Source organism: Artemia sp. Qi Xiang Cuo, chromosome 14 (genome assembly GCF_049724085.1).
Source record: "Artemia sp. Qi Xiang Cuo chromosome 14, ASM4972408v1, whole genome shotgun sequence".
In the NCBI taxonomy this organism is placed as follows: domain Eukaryota; kingdom Metazoa; phylum Arthropoda; class Branchiopoda; order Anostraca; family Artemiidae; genus Artemia; species Artemia sp. Qi Xiang Cuo.
Window position 1 is genome coordinate 52,040,927 of NC_142807.1, and position 13,698 is coordinate 52,054,624.

At 34.7% G+C, this 13,698-nt stretch overlaps 1 protein-coding gene across 1 annotated transcript in view; it reads right to left on the minus strand.

Annotated features, from left to right (window-relative positions):
- Positions 1–13,698, minus strand: part of LOC148944600 (GPI mannosyltransferase 3-like) — a 95,406-nt gene that overhangs the window by 32,636 nt on the left and 49,072 nt on the right. The window contains exons 6-7 of the mRNA XM_089100645.1: positions 9,982–10,107; positions 1,314–1,508 (exon numbers count right to left, since the gene is read on the minus strand). Of these exons, the coding sequence (XP_088956771.1) occupies positions 1,314–1,508; positions 9,982–10,107 (321 nt within the window). The remainder of the gene's footprint in view (positions 1–1,313; positions 1,509–9,981; positions 10,108–13,698) is intronic.

Sequence of the window (13,698 nt, forward strand, 5' to 3'; positions counted from 1 at the left end):
TCAAAGGTCCAGACAAAGAAATGTCTATAAATATCGCCCCAACATATCCTGGCAAAGATATCAAAACGTAACTGGGAGAAGTCCTTCAAGGAGGTCCCCCCCCCAAATAACAAATTAATTAGCTAGATTGGGATTAAAAAAAAGCACCAGGGTTGATAGGATAGCTATGAATACGTATTTTCTTTCATGCGTTAGCACAGACACAGGGAGAGGCCGTAGAGACTTAACCTCCACCTCCCAAGAATTTTTGCCTTCCACCTAGAATTCAAAAAATACCGGTTTTGGTAATTACATTGAAAAATACCCTTTTTTGCTATTTTTATTGAAAAAAATCAAATAGATGTTTGCAGAACCTAGATTTTAAAAATACCTCCCCCCACAAAACTTCGTGAACTTTGGCACTTTAGCACATCTTTAGAACTTTAGCACATCTTTAGCACTACGGCTGAAGATGTATGACTGAAGAAGTATGAACCCCATGGATTACATCAGTGATAATGCTACATTTTGTGAAAAAAAAAGGTCTAAATAGGCTAATATCCAAAACCCTATGTTTCCAAGAAGATGAAGAAAAAGAGAAGAGAGAAAAAAAGAGAAGAAAAAGACAAGAAAAAGAGAAGAGAGAAAAAGAGAAGAGAAAGGGAAAGAGAGAGAGCGATAACAACTCATATAATTTAGCTTTACCCAGAAGTGATCTTATAGTTTTGTTTTTAAAGTGTCGTTTCAAAAATGTAAAACAAAATAGTCAACATGTTTTCAGAACATTTCGGATTGGATCCAATTAAGCTTCATTAATATTTTTATAGTTCTGTACGGATAATGCAGCACAATGAGTGGCACTATTATCTCTTAAAACTTAGTTTAAAGCACCATAGTTTCCCTTTTTATCAATTTTTCTAAAATCTCACGACAAAAAAGTTTCTTCTCGCATACCTAAGCAGTGCGGTGATTGTTATTTTAAAATAGCTGTGAATCGAGGCAAATGCATTTGGATGGCTTTGTGCCAAAATTTTCAGGTTCTTGTGATCACGCTGTGCTGCAGTCGGCTTATCCAATTTGTCAAAGTACTCCGATATTAAACGCCTTATACTGGAAAATATGCAAGGAAGGAGAGCTCAGGGCTCATTTACGGGGCCACGTAAATCCGGATGTTTCGAATAATCAGACAATATTTTTTTTTCATTATTTTTGCCCCCTCCTGAAATTATTCTGTATTTATTGCCCTTTTCCCCCAAAAATTCCTGCGTGCTTGCCTAGCCTCAGGTGGTATATTTTTATTTTTTTTTATTCTAAATTAAATATTTTGTCCTTACCTTGCCAGGGGGTAGCCATAACATTCTCCTAAGAATAGTATACTTGGTGTCCTTCCTTGGATTCTTCTATCTTCATCAAGGGATTCTGCAAGCCTTAGAGTGACATCTATTCGTCCACGACCATCAAAACGTGCCTTTTTAATAATTAGCATAGAATCAGAAAGGAAACAAGTTGTACAAAACCAGATAATCAAGCTGAAAAAAAAGTGGTAAAACGAAAAATTAAAACCATATGAATTAGAGAATTAAAAAGACCATGAGTTTACTGACTTTAAGCGCGTTAAACATGAACACTATTAAACACAACGAATACAAGATAAAGAGGTTTCCATACCCAAAGGATTAACGGGAATTTTTCACACGAGCAAACAATAAACGTTTTAAAAATTTTCCCGGGGTCATTTTTTTAAGTATAGAAAAATTGAAAACCTATAGTGTCAAATCTGTATAGGCTTAATTTCAACATACATTAAATATAATTATACAACATATGCGAGTTAAAGGCTCTGAAGTGCTGTAAAAAAAGCTTTAATTAGTTCAAATTCAAATGAAACAAGAAATAGAATCTATTACTGTCATCTATTCCTGTCGTATCCAAGAATGAAATAAAAACTAGGTGTCAGCTATAGAATGTGAGGGAGTGTTTTAGAAGCAGTTGTCATTGATGATCATTAATTGTTCCGCCTAAAATGGAAGACAACAGTAAATTGTCCCTAATTTAGCCTGCATATACAAAATGTATGCTGTTATTTATGTTCTTGTTATTCCTTAAACTACTCCCTTCAAGTCCCTAAAAACACGTATGTTTTAAAGAAATTTAACAGATAATCTTTCACCTTATTTCCTTGACGGTATTCTGTTTTCCTCAGAAGTAATGAATCTATCTGAAAACACCTACATTTCCCTAAATTCTCAGCTGACTCACGTATGACGTTTAAAATAGTTTTTTTTTAAAGAAAATTAATTAAGTAAAACTTTTCCAAAAAAGAAGTTTTTCAAAAAAAGTGTCAAATTAATATCCAGCTTGAGCTGAAACACGTTCATCAAACATTTAAACTAAAAGAGCAGAAATTACTATGAATGAATAAACAAAACCCCAAACAGACAGAGATTAAAGTAAATAATCACATCGAACAAAAGATAACAGATCCTCCAAAAAGTGAATAGATGAATCATAAAACAAACAGTAATTAAAATGAATAGTACAATTAGAATTAAAACAACATTACAACAAAGAAAAGTAGTGCTACCACCCCTCTGTGTCATCCAAAGGCCAGACTGTCATGCCCCCTTTGTAAAAAACAATTTGTTTTTCAAGCAGTGTGTTTGCATTTGGGATAAAATCAAGCATACTACAAAAATAAATCGCAATAAAGATCACGATCTAAGAATATAAGAGGTATAAGAATATAGAGGGGGGAGGTGCTACTCCCCCCTCCTATCTCAAAGCTTCTAAGCCCGAAGAGTGTCATTTGCACTTTTCTGAGCACATTACGTATTTTAAACAGTTTGATTTTGATTTGCCAAAACTTTGACAAAGAAAAGAAGAACATCGTCATAATAATCAAAATTGCAGTAAAGAAATAATAAAAATGGATTTATTCATTAGAACATAATAACATTAACTCCGAGATTAGTTTTGGATTTTCCAATGTTATAATTATAAGAAACTGTTTAATATAATAACAATAACAATCATATTTTATTACCCGTCAAAATCAAACAGTTCGTGGTAACGAACTGTAAGTAAGGAGCGACCCGGCTCAATGGTAACCGAAACTCTAGAAAACGGGTTATTGATACCAATAGATATATCAAAAGAATCAGATTTCAATGCTGATTTCAAATATATAATTTTCATCAAGTTTAATGCTACCCATCAAAAGTTACGCGCCTGAGAAAATTTGGCTGATTTTCAAAAAAGGGGGAAAGACCCCCTAAAAGTTATAGAACCTTAATGAAAATCACACCGTCATATTCAGCGTATCAGAGAACCATAATGTAGAGGTTTCAAGCTCCTATCTACAAAAATGTGGAATTTTGCATTTTTTGACATAATAAAGATCACTGATTCGTTTTTATTTGTTTGTTTGTTTGTTGTTTTTTTTTTTTTCCAGGGGTGATCGCATCGACCCAGTGGTCCTAAAATATCGGAAGGCTCATTAGAACGGAAACTAAAAGTACTAGTGCCCTTTTTAAGTAACCAAAAAAAATGGAGGGCATCTAGGCCCCCTCCCACGCTTATTTTTTTCCCAAAGTCACCCGATCAAAATTTTGAGATAGCCATTTTGTTCAGCATGGTCGAAAATATGATAAATATGTCTTTTAGGATGACTTAATCCCCAGAAGTTCCCAGAGGGAGGGCTAAAAGTTATGAACTTTACCTAATGTTAACATATAGTATTGGTTATTGGGAAGTATACAGAAGTTTTCAGGAGGTTTTTTTCTGGTCGTGGGAGGGAAGGGTGGGTCGGTGGTTATGTTGGAGGATCTGTTCATGAAAGAAGTTTTCATGGGGGAAGGGAAATTGCCATGAAGGGGGCGCCGGACTTGCCAGCATTATTTATTGGTTATTGGAAAGTATACAACCATTTTCAGGAAGGATTTTTTTCTGAAGGGGGTGGGGCTCGAGGAGGGTGTCGCTCTGGATAATATTGCCTGAGGGGATATTTAGGTGGGTTAAAATAACTTTATATGAAGGGGGTGCCGGATTTCCGAGAATTATTTAAGAAACGATCAGAAATTAAATAAAAAAAAACAAGTTTTTTCAACTGAAATGTAAGAAGGAATATTAGAACTTAAAACAAACAGAAATCATAACGTAAGTGAGGGGGTTCTCCCCCCAGTCAAAAACAAGCGCTATAATCGACAGTTTTTTTTTAGTTATTTAAAAAGATATATATATTATAATTAAAAGGCCTTTGTGATTCAGGGGTTTCTGAATCAAAATTTTTTTTAACTTTTAGCGTAAAGAGCGTGGTATTGACTAAGGGGAGAACCCCTTCATATAAGTAATAACATATACGTAATAAAAAAAACAATAAAAAAACAAGCGATACGGCTCAATAGTACTCGAAACTTTTAAAAACGAAATTTTGATGTCAATAAATGTATCAAAAGAATGTGTTTATAATGCTGATTCTAAATATATAAATTTTATTAAGTTTAGTATTACTCATCAAAGGCTACGAGCCTGAGAAAATTTACTCGATTTTTTAAAGAGGGGGGAAACATCCCCTACAAGTGAAAGAATTTTAATGAAAATCACACCGTCAGATTCAGCGTATCAGAAAACCCTATTGCATAGGTTTCAAGTTCATATCTGCAAAAATCTGCAACATTGTATTTTTTGCCAGAAGAAAAATATACGAATATAGAAGTTAGTTACGTAAGTTAATTTGTAAAGACATCCATTTAGCAAAAGAAAAGTAAAATTTTTATGCAAATAAAAGCTGCATTAACTAAAAAACGATCAGAAATTAAATAAAAAAAAACAAGTTTTTAAACTGAAAGTAAGGAGCGACATTAAAACTTAAAACGAACAGAAATTATTCCGTATATGAAAGGGGCTGTCCCCTCCTCAACGCCTCGCTCTTTACACTAAAGTTTTTTATTGTTTTAAAAAATGAAGTTGTGAGACAGGGTCAAACATTAGCGTAAAGAGCGAGGCGTTGAGGAGGGGACAGCCCCTTTCATATACGGAATAATTTCTGTTCGTTTTAAGTTTTAATGTCGCTCCTTACTTTCAGTTTAAAAAACTTGTTTTTTTTTATTTAATCAAACAAAAGAGACGAAAAGAAAGCGAAAGAAAAACACACTGAGTTCTTCTGGCGGAGGATTTCAAACCACGGATGGCGTTTAACATCATTATTGAACTTTGAGATCTGATTAAGGATGGCTGAAGTTGGGTCTGCTATATTATAATTCCTAATAAGAAAAGGATTTCTGGTCCAAAGTGGGAGACGCAGCAGAAATTTAGCGTAGTTAAAGAAAATAGATCGAAGTTTACGTTTATCACACTCGGGAAAAATTCTCCAAAGAGGACCCAAATACAAAAAATGGGGAAGTGCAATCAAACAGTTCGTGGTAACGAACTGTAAGTAAGGAGCGACCCGGCTCAATGATAACCGAAACTCTAAAAAACGGGATTTTGATACCAATAGATACATCAAAAGAATCAGATTTTAATTCTGATTTCAAATATATAAGTTTCATTAAGTTTAATTTTACCCATCAAAAGTTACGTGCCTGAAAAAAATTTGGTTGATTTTCGAAAAAAGGGGGAAAGACCCCCTAAAAGTTATAGAACATTAATGAAAATCACACCATCATATTCAGCGTATAAGAGAACCCTACTGTATAGGTTTCAAGCTCCTATATAAAAAAATGTGGAATTTTCCATTTTTTGCCATAAGAAATATCACGGATGCGTGTTTATTTGTTTTTTTTTTTTTTTGTTTTTTTTTTTCCCAGGGGTGTTAGTATCGCACCAGGGGTCCTAGAAAATAGTGTGAGGGGTAATTTGTAAGGGAATTAAAATTTCTAGTGCCCATTATAAGTGACCAAAAAAAAAGGAGGGAAACTAGGCCCCCTCCCACGCTCATTTTTTTCCCAAAGTCACCCGATCAAAACTTTGAGATAGCTATTTTGTTCAGCATGGTCGAAAATATGATAAATATGTCTTTTAGGATGACTTAATCCCTCGAAGCCCCCAGAGGGAGGGCTGAAAGTTATGAACTTTACTCAATGTTAACATATAGTATTGGTTATTGGGAAGTATACAGACTTTTTCAGAGGAGATTTTTTCTGGTAGGTGGGGGAAGGAGAGGGTCGGGGGCCATATGGAAGGCTCGTTCCATGAAGGAAGCCTTGATGGGGGAAGGGACATTGCTAGGAAGGGCGCGCCGGATTTCCCAGCATTATTAAAGAAAAAGATCAGGAATTAAATAAAAAAAACAAGTTTTTCAACTGATCAACTGATTGTGATTAAGAGGTCATTTTTAAAGAACTGGAAAAAAAATTCGAATTATAGTTTAAAGAGCAGGGTATTGACTAGGGGCCGAACCCCCTAATATACGTGTTAAAAATTTATGAATATAGAAGTTCGTTACGTAAGTTAATTCTAAGTTACGTATATTTATTACTAATAAAAACGTTCGTAAATAAAATTAAACAAGTTTTGAGAAAGCCATTTAACCAAATATAATATGCAAAATTTGTTTAAATTATTCATGTACGGTGAGCCAAAATCAAAACCTGCATTAATTCAAAAACATTCAAAAATTAAATATAAAAAACAAGTTTTTTTAACTGAAAGTAATGAACGACATTAAAACTTAAAACGAACAGAAATTATTCCGTATATGAAGGGGGCTGTCCCCTCCTCAACGCCTCGCTCCTTACGCTAAAGTTTGACTTTCTCACAACTCTATTTTTTTAAACAATAAAAAAACTTTAGCGTAAAGAGCGAGGCGTTGAGGAGGGGACAGCCCCCTTCATATACGGAATAATTTCTGTTCGTTTTAAGTTTTAACGTCGTTCCTTACTTTCAGTTAAAAAAACTTGTTTTTTTTATTTAATTGCATTATAAAGGCGAGCTTTTCTGTTGTACCTCAACTTATTTGAAACAATCTGTATACCTCAAATGTGTATTTTGTTTCAATCGAGCCCAAATGACGGTCTCACTTTAGAAGGTTTAGGGAGGCGGTGCCGCTTTTCAGAAATGGGCCTTGCCCATTCGTTATGGGTTTCATTTATTCATTCACAGTAGTTGTGTTTTCGTTTAAAGTTTGAATTATTATATGACTGTATTTCTACTCGTCTTTGGTTTTAATATGGCTCTTACTTTGAAAAAAAAATCCAATTTTTTTTTCATTTCTTTTCGAATTTTAATTGACATAGTTTTATTACTGGTTAATATTAGCAATGTTTGTAACGTCTTTTCATTTTTCTAAAAGTATTTGATTGTAATTTAAATTTTGAAAAAAATTAGAACGTTCAGTCAAAATGATCAAATTTGGTTGTGTGCAACAATGTTGGCATAATATTTTACTTATAAATTTCGAAAGAAGGGGAGGGGGGATTTTATTCATATAGATTGATAATCAGCATAATTTTGGTCCGTCTTGACTCCCACTCCGTGGACATATTGACTCCCACACCGTGGACATTTGACTCCCACCCTTCAGTCCTTCTTGACTCCCACTCCGTGGACATTTGAATATACGCGGATCTTAATATACCATTCTATTAAAAGAATCTCCGAATATTTTGTTGTAAATATGTTTTGTTTTCAAAGTCATTTATGAAAAATAATTCTGTGTTACTGTATTAAAAATAGAAAGGGTGTCATGAATCAATACAACAATATTTGTTTGAAAATTTGCTCCGTTCCTTGAAGCTCCTTGGCCCTGAAAGTTTAACTACGGTGTCTAAGTTGCCTAAAATATAAAAGAGATCAACGTAAAAAGATTCAAATTCTAGCACTAACAATCGATAAAAACACATTTGTCTTCGAAAATTTATTGTCCTTATTAAGGTCTCTCAGTGGCATAAACTAACGGAAATGCAGGGGAAAGAAGGCAAAACACGCAAGTAGTTGCACTTACAAGGTGTTGCAACGAATGATATATAATTAAATAAGAAATGCAAAATTATCAAGATATGGGGGAGCTATTTTGCTTTATTCCTTTCACTTTTTAATGAAGATACCCCAACAGGGTATTTTCAATAAAAAAAAAACCTATAAAAAGAAGTTCTTTGTTTAAAAAATAAACTAGGGGGCTGGGTAAGATCTAGGGAGAGGGTTATACAGTATTTTGTAGCATGAGCAGATATACTGTCTTTCGGTTTACCTCACTACTTCACAATAAATAGATTCAAAATTCCGCTTGGGTTTACAGTGCAAAAAATTTTAAGTGGGCTTTAGACACAGATTTGTCGACCAATCATATCCTACCTCTGAACATAAAATATGAAGTCCCTTTACCGCTGCTCCCCCAACACTCGGACAGTTTCTGCTAAATCTCCACAACTCATTCCCGAGAATTTAGACAAATGCCATTTCGATAACCTCGATGCAGTCTCTTTTGATTTACTTCTGACTCCTCCCCCAAGTCAAAATGCAAGATCCACTAGGCGTCCCAAACACCCATAAAAGTTTCAACTCAATCACCCAAACCGCTCATCAGATAATGCTGACACACCATTTTTGTAGCCCAGGCGCATGTGCTGTCTTTCAAATTACCTCATTATTTCATCAGGAATATACTGTAGTCACACATGAGCACTAAACGCCTATATTCTTAAACAGATTTAAGAACAGAATCTTTAGACACTTCTCCTCCTCCAACTCAAAATTCAAGATCCATCCCTTACAATCCCTGAAAGTTTCAGCTTGATCCCTATGGCCGTTCCCAGGATATTGCACATATTGCGTCTTGATTATATGGCAACACATACTGTCCACTGAGTCACAGTGAGCTAATAGTGTAAAAACATTTAGATGAATCTGAAAAACAGTCTCCCCCCTCTGTCTGTGCTCCGGGTAAAAATTTGAGGCCTAATTGCCTCCTAACACTCTCTAAGAAGTTTCAACTTGATGCCCCAAGCCATTCCCAAGATATTGCGGATCCGTTATTTTGATAACCTAGCAACACATGCTATCTTTTTATTTAGTGAATATATTTTAATTCCTTTTGGAGGTTGTAGTGAAAAAAAGTTTTAAAAAATCAGATGAACAAAGTTTTTACAACTCCACCCCCCCTTACACTACACTACCTGTATGTGTCAACAATACTCCCAACCCTTACCCAAGATATTGTAGATACACATGATAACCTGGATTTTCACATATACATTGGTAGACTTGATACGCATAGTGATTTTCATTTAGTTCATCCCCTCCCCCCAATCAAAATTTGAGGTCAATTTTACCCTTCAAGATCTTCTGGAACCTTCAACTCCATTCCCCAAGTCTTTCCTGAGATGTTGACGACACCTTATTTTGGTAACCCGGGCACATATAGTGTCTTTTGGTTCGTATCGCTGCTTCCCCGTGAATAGATTACATGAACTCAAAGTGCAAAAAACTTTTAGGCAGATTTGAAACAAAATATGTTTAGGCCTTCTCAGCCACTCGTGGTAACTTAAAATTTGAGTTATACACCCCCCCCCACTCCAATAAATATTACACACAAAATTTCAAGTGGATCTCCCATGTCATTTTCAAGATGTTCCGGATACGCCAATTTGAGGTCTTGGCAACTTGTTATGTTTCCACAAGAATTTGACATGAATACCCAAGTCATAAAATTAACATGTTCCTTCATTATCCAAAATAATACCCCCCCCCCCTTGAAAATTAATGTTAGAACTAAAATTTTTGACTAATAGAGACTCTCTAACCAAAATAACACCAGAAATGCTGAGGAAATAAATAGCTTTGCTAAAATTCTCATTGGTAAAATTTGGTAAAAATGGTAAAATTTCGGTAAAATTGGTAAAAATTTAAGATATCGATGCCTTTTAGACTTGGAAGAAAAATATATATATATATATATATATATATATATATATATATATATATATATATATATATATATATATATATATATATATATGCATATACAAAAAAAATCTTAGAAACTGTGTAGGTAAATGGACTTACAATCTGGCCGCCTTTGATCTATTTTTGATAAGCCATTCCTCCCATTGAACAACAGTAACAGATGCCATAAAAATTGAAAGTGGCAGAAGGGGTAGAATAAATCGTTCTTCTTTATGCGGATTTAAGCTGAAAAATTAAAAAGTCAAAATATAGAGCTCTGGAAGGGCGGATTCACACTAGAATTACAAGCTAGCGCAAATGAAAGAACAGATAAGGAGTTGAAGAATCGATAATTAAATTAAGTCAGAAGGAAAAGAGGGGGCAACAATTAAGTCCTGATCAGAGTAGAGTGAAGGAGGAGCTTTCACAGCTGCTTAGCATCAAGGGTTGTTGAAGAGCTCTCAAAGGCTAGATTCACACTAGAATTACAAACTAGCGTAAGTAAGAACACATAAAGTTGGAAAGGACAGTATATTGAAAGGGAAAGCAAGCCGTCGTCAAAAGAGGAGAGAAATGATTGTAAGAAAATGCTCAACGGAAAGTGGGATATCATAGGATGGAGCAAATAGGAAGCATTGAACAGACTTTGTCGGAGAAGGACCTTCCGCGGTGCGGAACTCTCTAGATATTCTATGGTATACTAAATAACACTATTCTAGTCTAGAATTATACCTAAAAAATTCTTTCTAAATGTTTTCAATGAAATGAGAGAAGATTTAGCTATTTAAAAACTAAACTTCTAATTTTAGAGGCCGCTCAGAAGGTAAACGGTGGCTTACATTACTGTGAAATGTAATGTCTCTTTGACTATGAATATGTCTAGTCTCTTTGACTAGAGCAGATTTCAAGAATCCTTTAATAAAAACAGCTTCCATAATTTTGGCCTCGTCCACAACTAAATTACGCTATTTTACAACATCAATAAACTACAAGGTGAATAAAAAGAACTTGTTCATTATTCAGAACAAACTCAAGAAGTGAAGTTAGGTTAATGATTCTTACTTTATAATATGTAGAATAATCATAATTAACACATTTTGCACGCAGTCCCGCTATAATTAATCCCAAAGCCCCCCCCCTAATGTGCAAATATATACCCAAATTATATATATCTCATCTATCTCCCAAGGCGTCTCAGCTGCTTCAATCCGCGTATTTGTAAGTTGAATCAACTGTTACGAAACAAAAACTGGAAAAACAAGTTACAGGTGGAAATAATACATTGAGAATATGCAATTTGGGCTATATATTTGTACATTAGGGGGGAAGGAGGGTAAAGTATGAAAACAGAATACTGAAATAAATACGTCTGAAATGTTTTCACCTTTCTTACTTTCATAAATAAAAAAGTATTAAAACCTTAAGGAAGAAATATAAGTATATGTCAATTAAACTGACAATCCACTAATAACTCCCCAATAAGGACCTTTCTAAAATTTATTATAGGATTCGGTTTGGCTCGAATGGGCTAAATTTTCAGGCGTTTTCGTGTCAGTTTCCTAATTCAAGTGGCTCAACTCCCTCATCCCCTCTTTGCAGACATTGCAATATAGAAAATGAAGCAACTGACCATTGCCTATTTGAATGTAATATGCTGACGTCTGCACAGCATACCTTGCAATGTAAACTGTTAAAGTGCTTCAAACACCACAAAATCTCACTATCAGGTAAGAGTCTAGCTGACCATATCTGCACACAGAACACGGAATTCAATGCATATCTTCTAATATTTCAACTCCTAGGATCAAAAGATGTAGTGCAAGATATCTAAGCAGATTCAAGATAAATAAGGAGCAACCATTTCAACTCACAGAGTGAGTTGAAATGGAAAAGGGCTGAATAGTCTCGACTGAAAAACCCATGTGTTGCTGAAATAGAAGAAGAAGAATCAACGGTCATTTATTATTATTTTTTTTTTTTCAGTAAAGCGCAAATTGTGTTCTGGTCTTGAGAAGGCATGGTCACCAGCCCTACTCATGTTGTTATTTGCTCGTTTTGAGTTTCATTTATTTATTGATAGTGATTTATGGTAGTTTTACGCTTGGAAGATTACTTTACTTTATTTTGCTCATTCTTGGCTTAATGGAGCTGTTTAATTTTCATTGGAAAACTTGTTTTATGAAAAAAAAAAAATTAATTTCTGTTCGTTTTTTACCGACATGACGGAAAAAATTTTACTGACGGAAAAAATAATATTTTATATCTTTTCAGTTTTTTCCTATAAGAATCTTTAGTATGGGTTGCTATTTGTATTTTGAAAAAAGTTTTTCAACAATTTTTAATCTTGACACAAATGAGGTGTCTTATTGGCAACCATAAATGCAATAGCTTTTGATTTAGTTTAAAGCAACATTTAGTTTTAAAGCATAATGGGCCAATTGCATAATTGTGGGGGATTGACATGCCCAATATCTCTAAAGACATAGTTGCTGGAGCGTTCTACTATGCTGAGAAAAATGGTTTTTTCAAAATTTTGACAGGATGCGTTTGGAAAATGAATGGGCTTGAGAGAAGAGCTGCTTGCCCTCCAATCTCTTGTTACTCTTAAAAAGGGCACCAGACACTAGCGCTGCAATTGAATGCAAGGGGGTGGACTTCCCCCTTCATATATCTAGTAAAAACATTTTAAACAAGTAAAAACAAAGTGAAAACATTTTAAATGTATTTTGTTTCCAGTAAAGTGCAAATTATGTTCTGGTCTTGAGAAAGCAGAGGGGTTGTCGGCCCTACTCATGTTAATGTTAGCTCGTTTTGAGTTTGACTAGGTTGTTTATAGTATGATTTAAATAAACATTTAAAATTTTTTAGCTTTTTTAAATTTAATAAATAAAAAATTTACAACTTTAAGGAATATGTACCAGTATATGCATGCTAAACTGACAATCCACGGCCATTTTTTTCAGTAAAGTGCAAATTATGTTCTGGTATTGAGAAGGTATGGGGGTTGTCAAAGATATAATTTCCAGACCTTTCAACTATGCTGAACAAAATGGCTATCTCAAAATTTTGATTAGATGTGTTTTGGGAATTGATGGGCGTGGGGGGGCCTCCAATAACTTTTGACTAATAAAAAGGGCACTAGCCCTTTAAATTTTTAATCGAACGAGCCTTTTTCGAAGTTTGTACGACAACAAATGGCCATTTCAAAATTTCTATCAGATACATTTCGGAAAAATACGAGGTATGAGGGGGAGGGGTTCATCCATCCTCCGATCACTCTGAATCTTAAAAAGGACTCTAGAACTTCTGATTACCAATCCAATGATCCCTCTCCGAAGTTTATACGATCACCGTTCCTATATAAATCTTATATACCCCCAGGAAAAAACTTACAATCCTTGCCCTGAGGGCTCTAGGGGGGGGGGGGTAGTCATTCTCAAATACATACTTTCCGGAGCTTTCAACAACGTCGAACAAAACGGCTATCTAAAAATATTGATTGGATCTGCTCGGGGAAATGATGGGCGTGGTAGGGGGGTTAATTGTCCTCCAATCACTTTTGACTATTAAAAAGGGCACTAGCCCTTTTAATTTCCAATCGAATGAGCCGTTTTCGAAGCTTTTAAGACGACTTCTTCCATACAAAGTGCCCTGGTCTAAAACCAAAAGAAAGAAAAGATGCATTGTGCTCACATCGCTCTTTACTTAGGTAACGCTGTCTATGATATTTTTCAAAGAAAATCTCTGAGCAATAACAGAAAATTCTTTACGGGATATTGCGCTGGAATATAATTATAATAGCGCACAAAACACAATTGTTGTTCCTTTTGCTTAGTT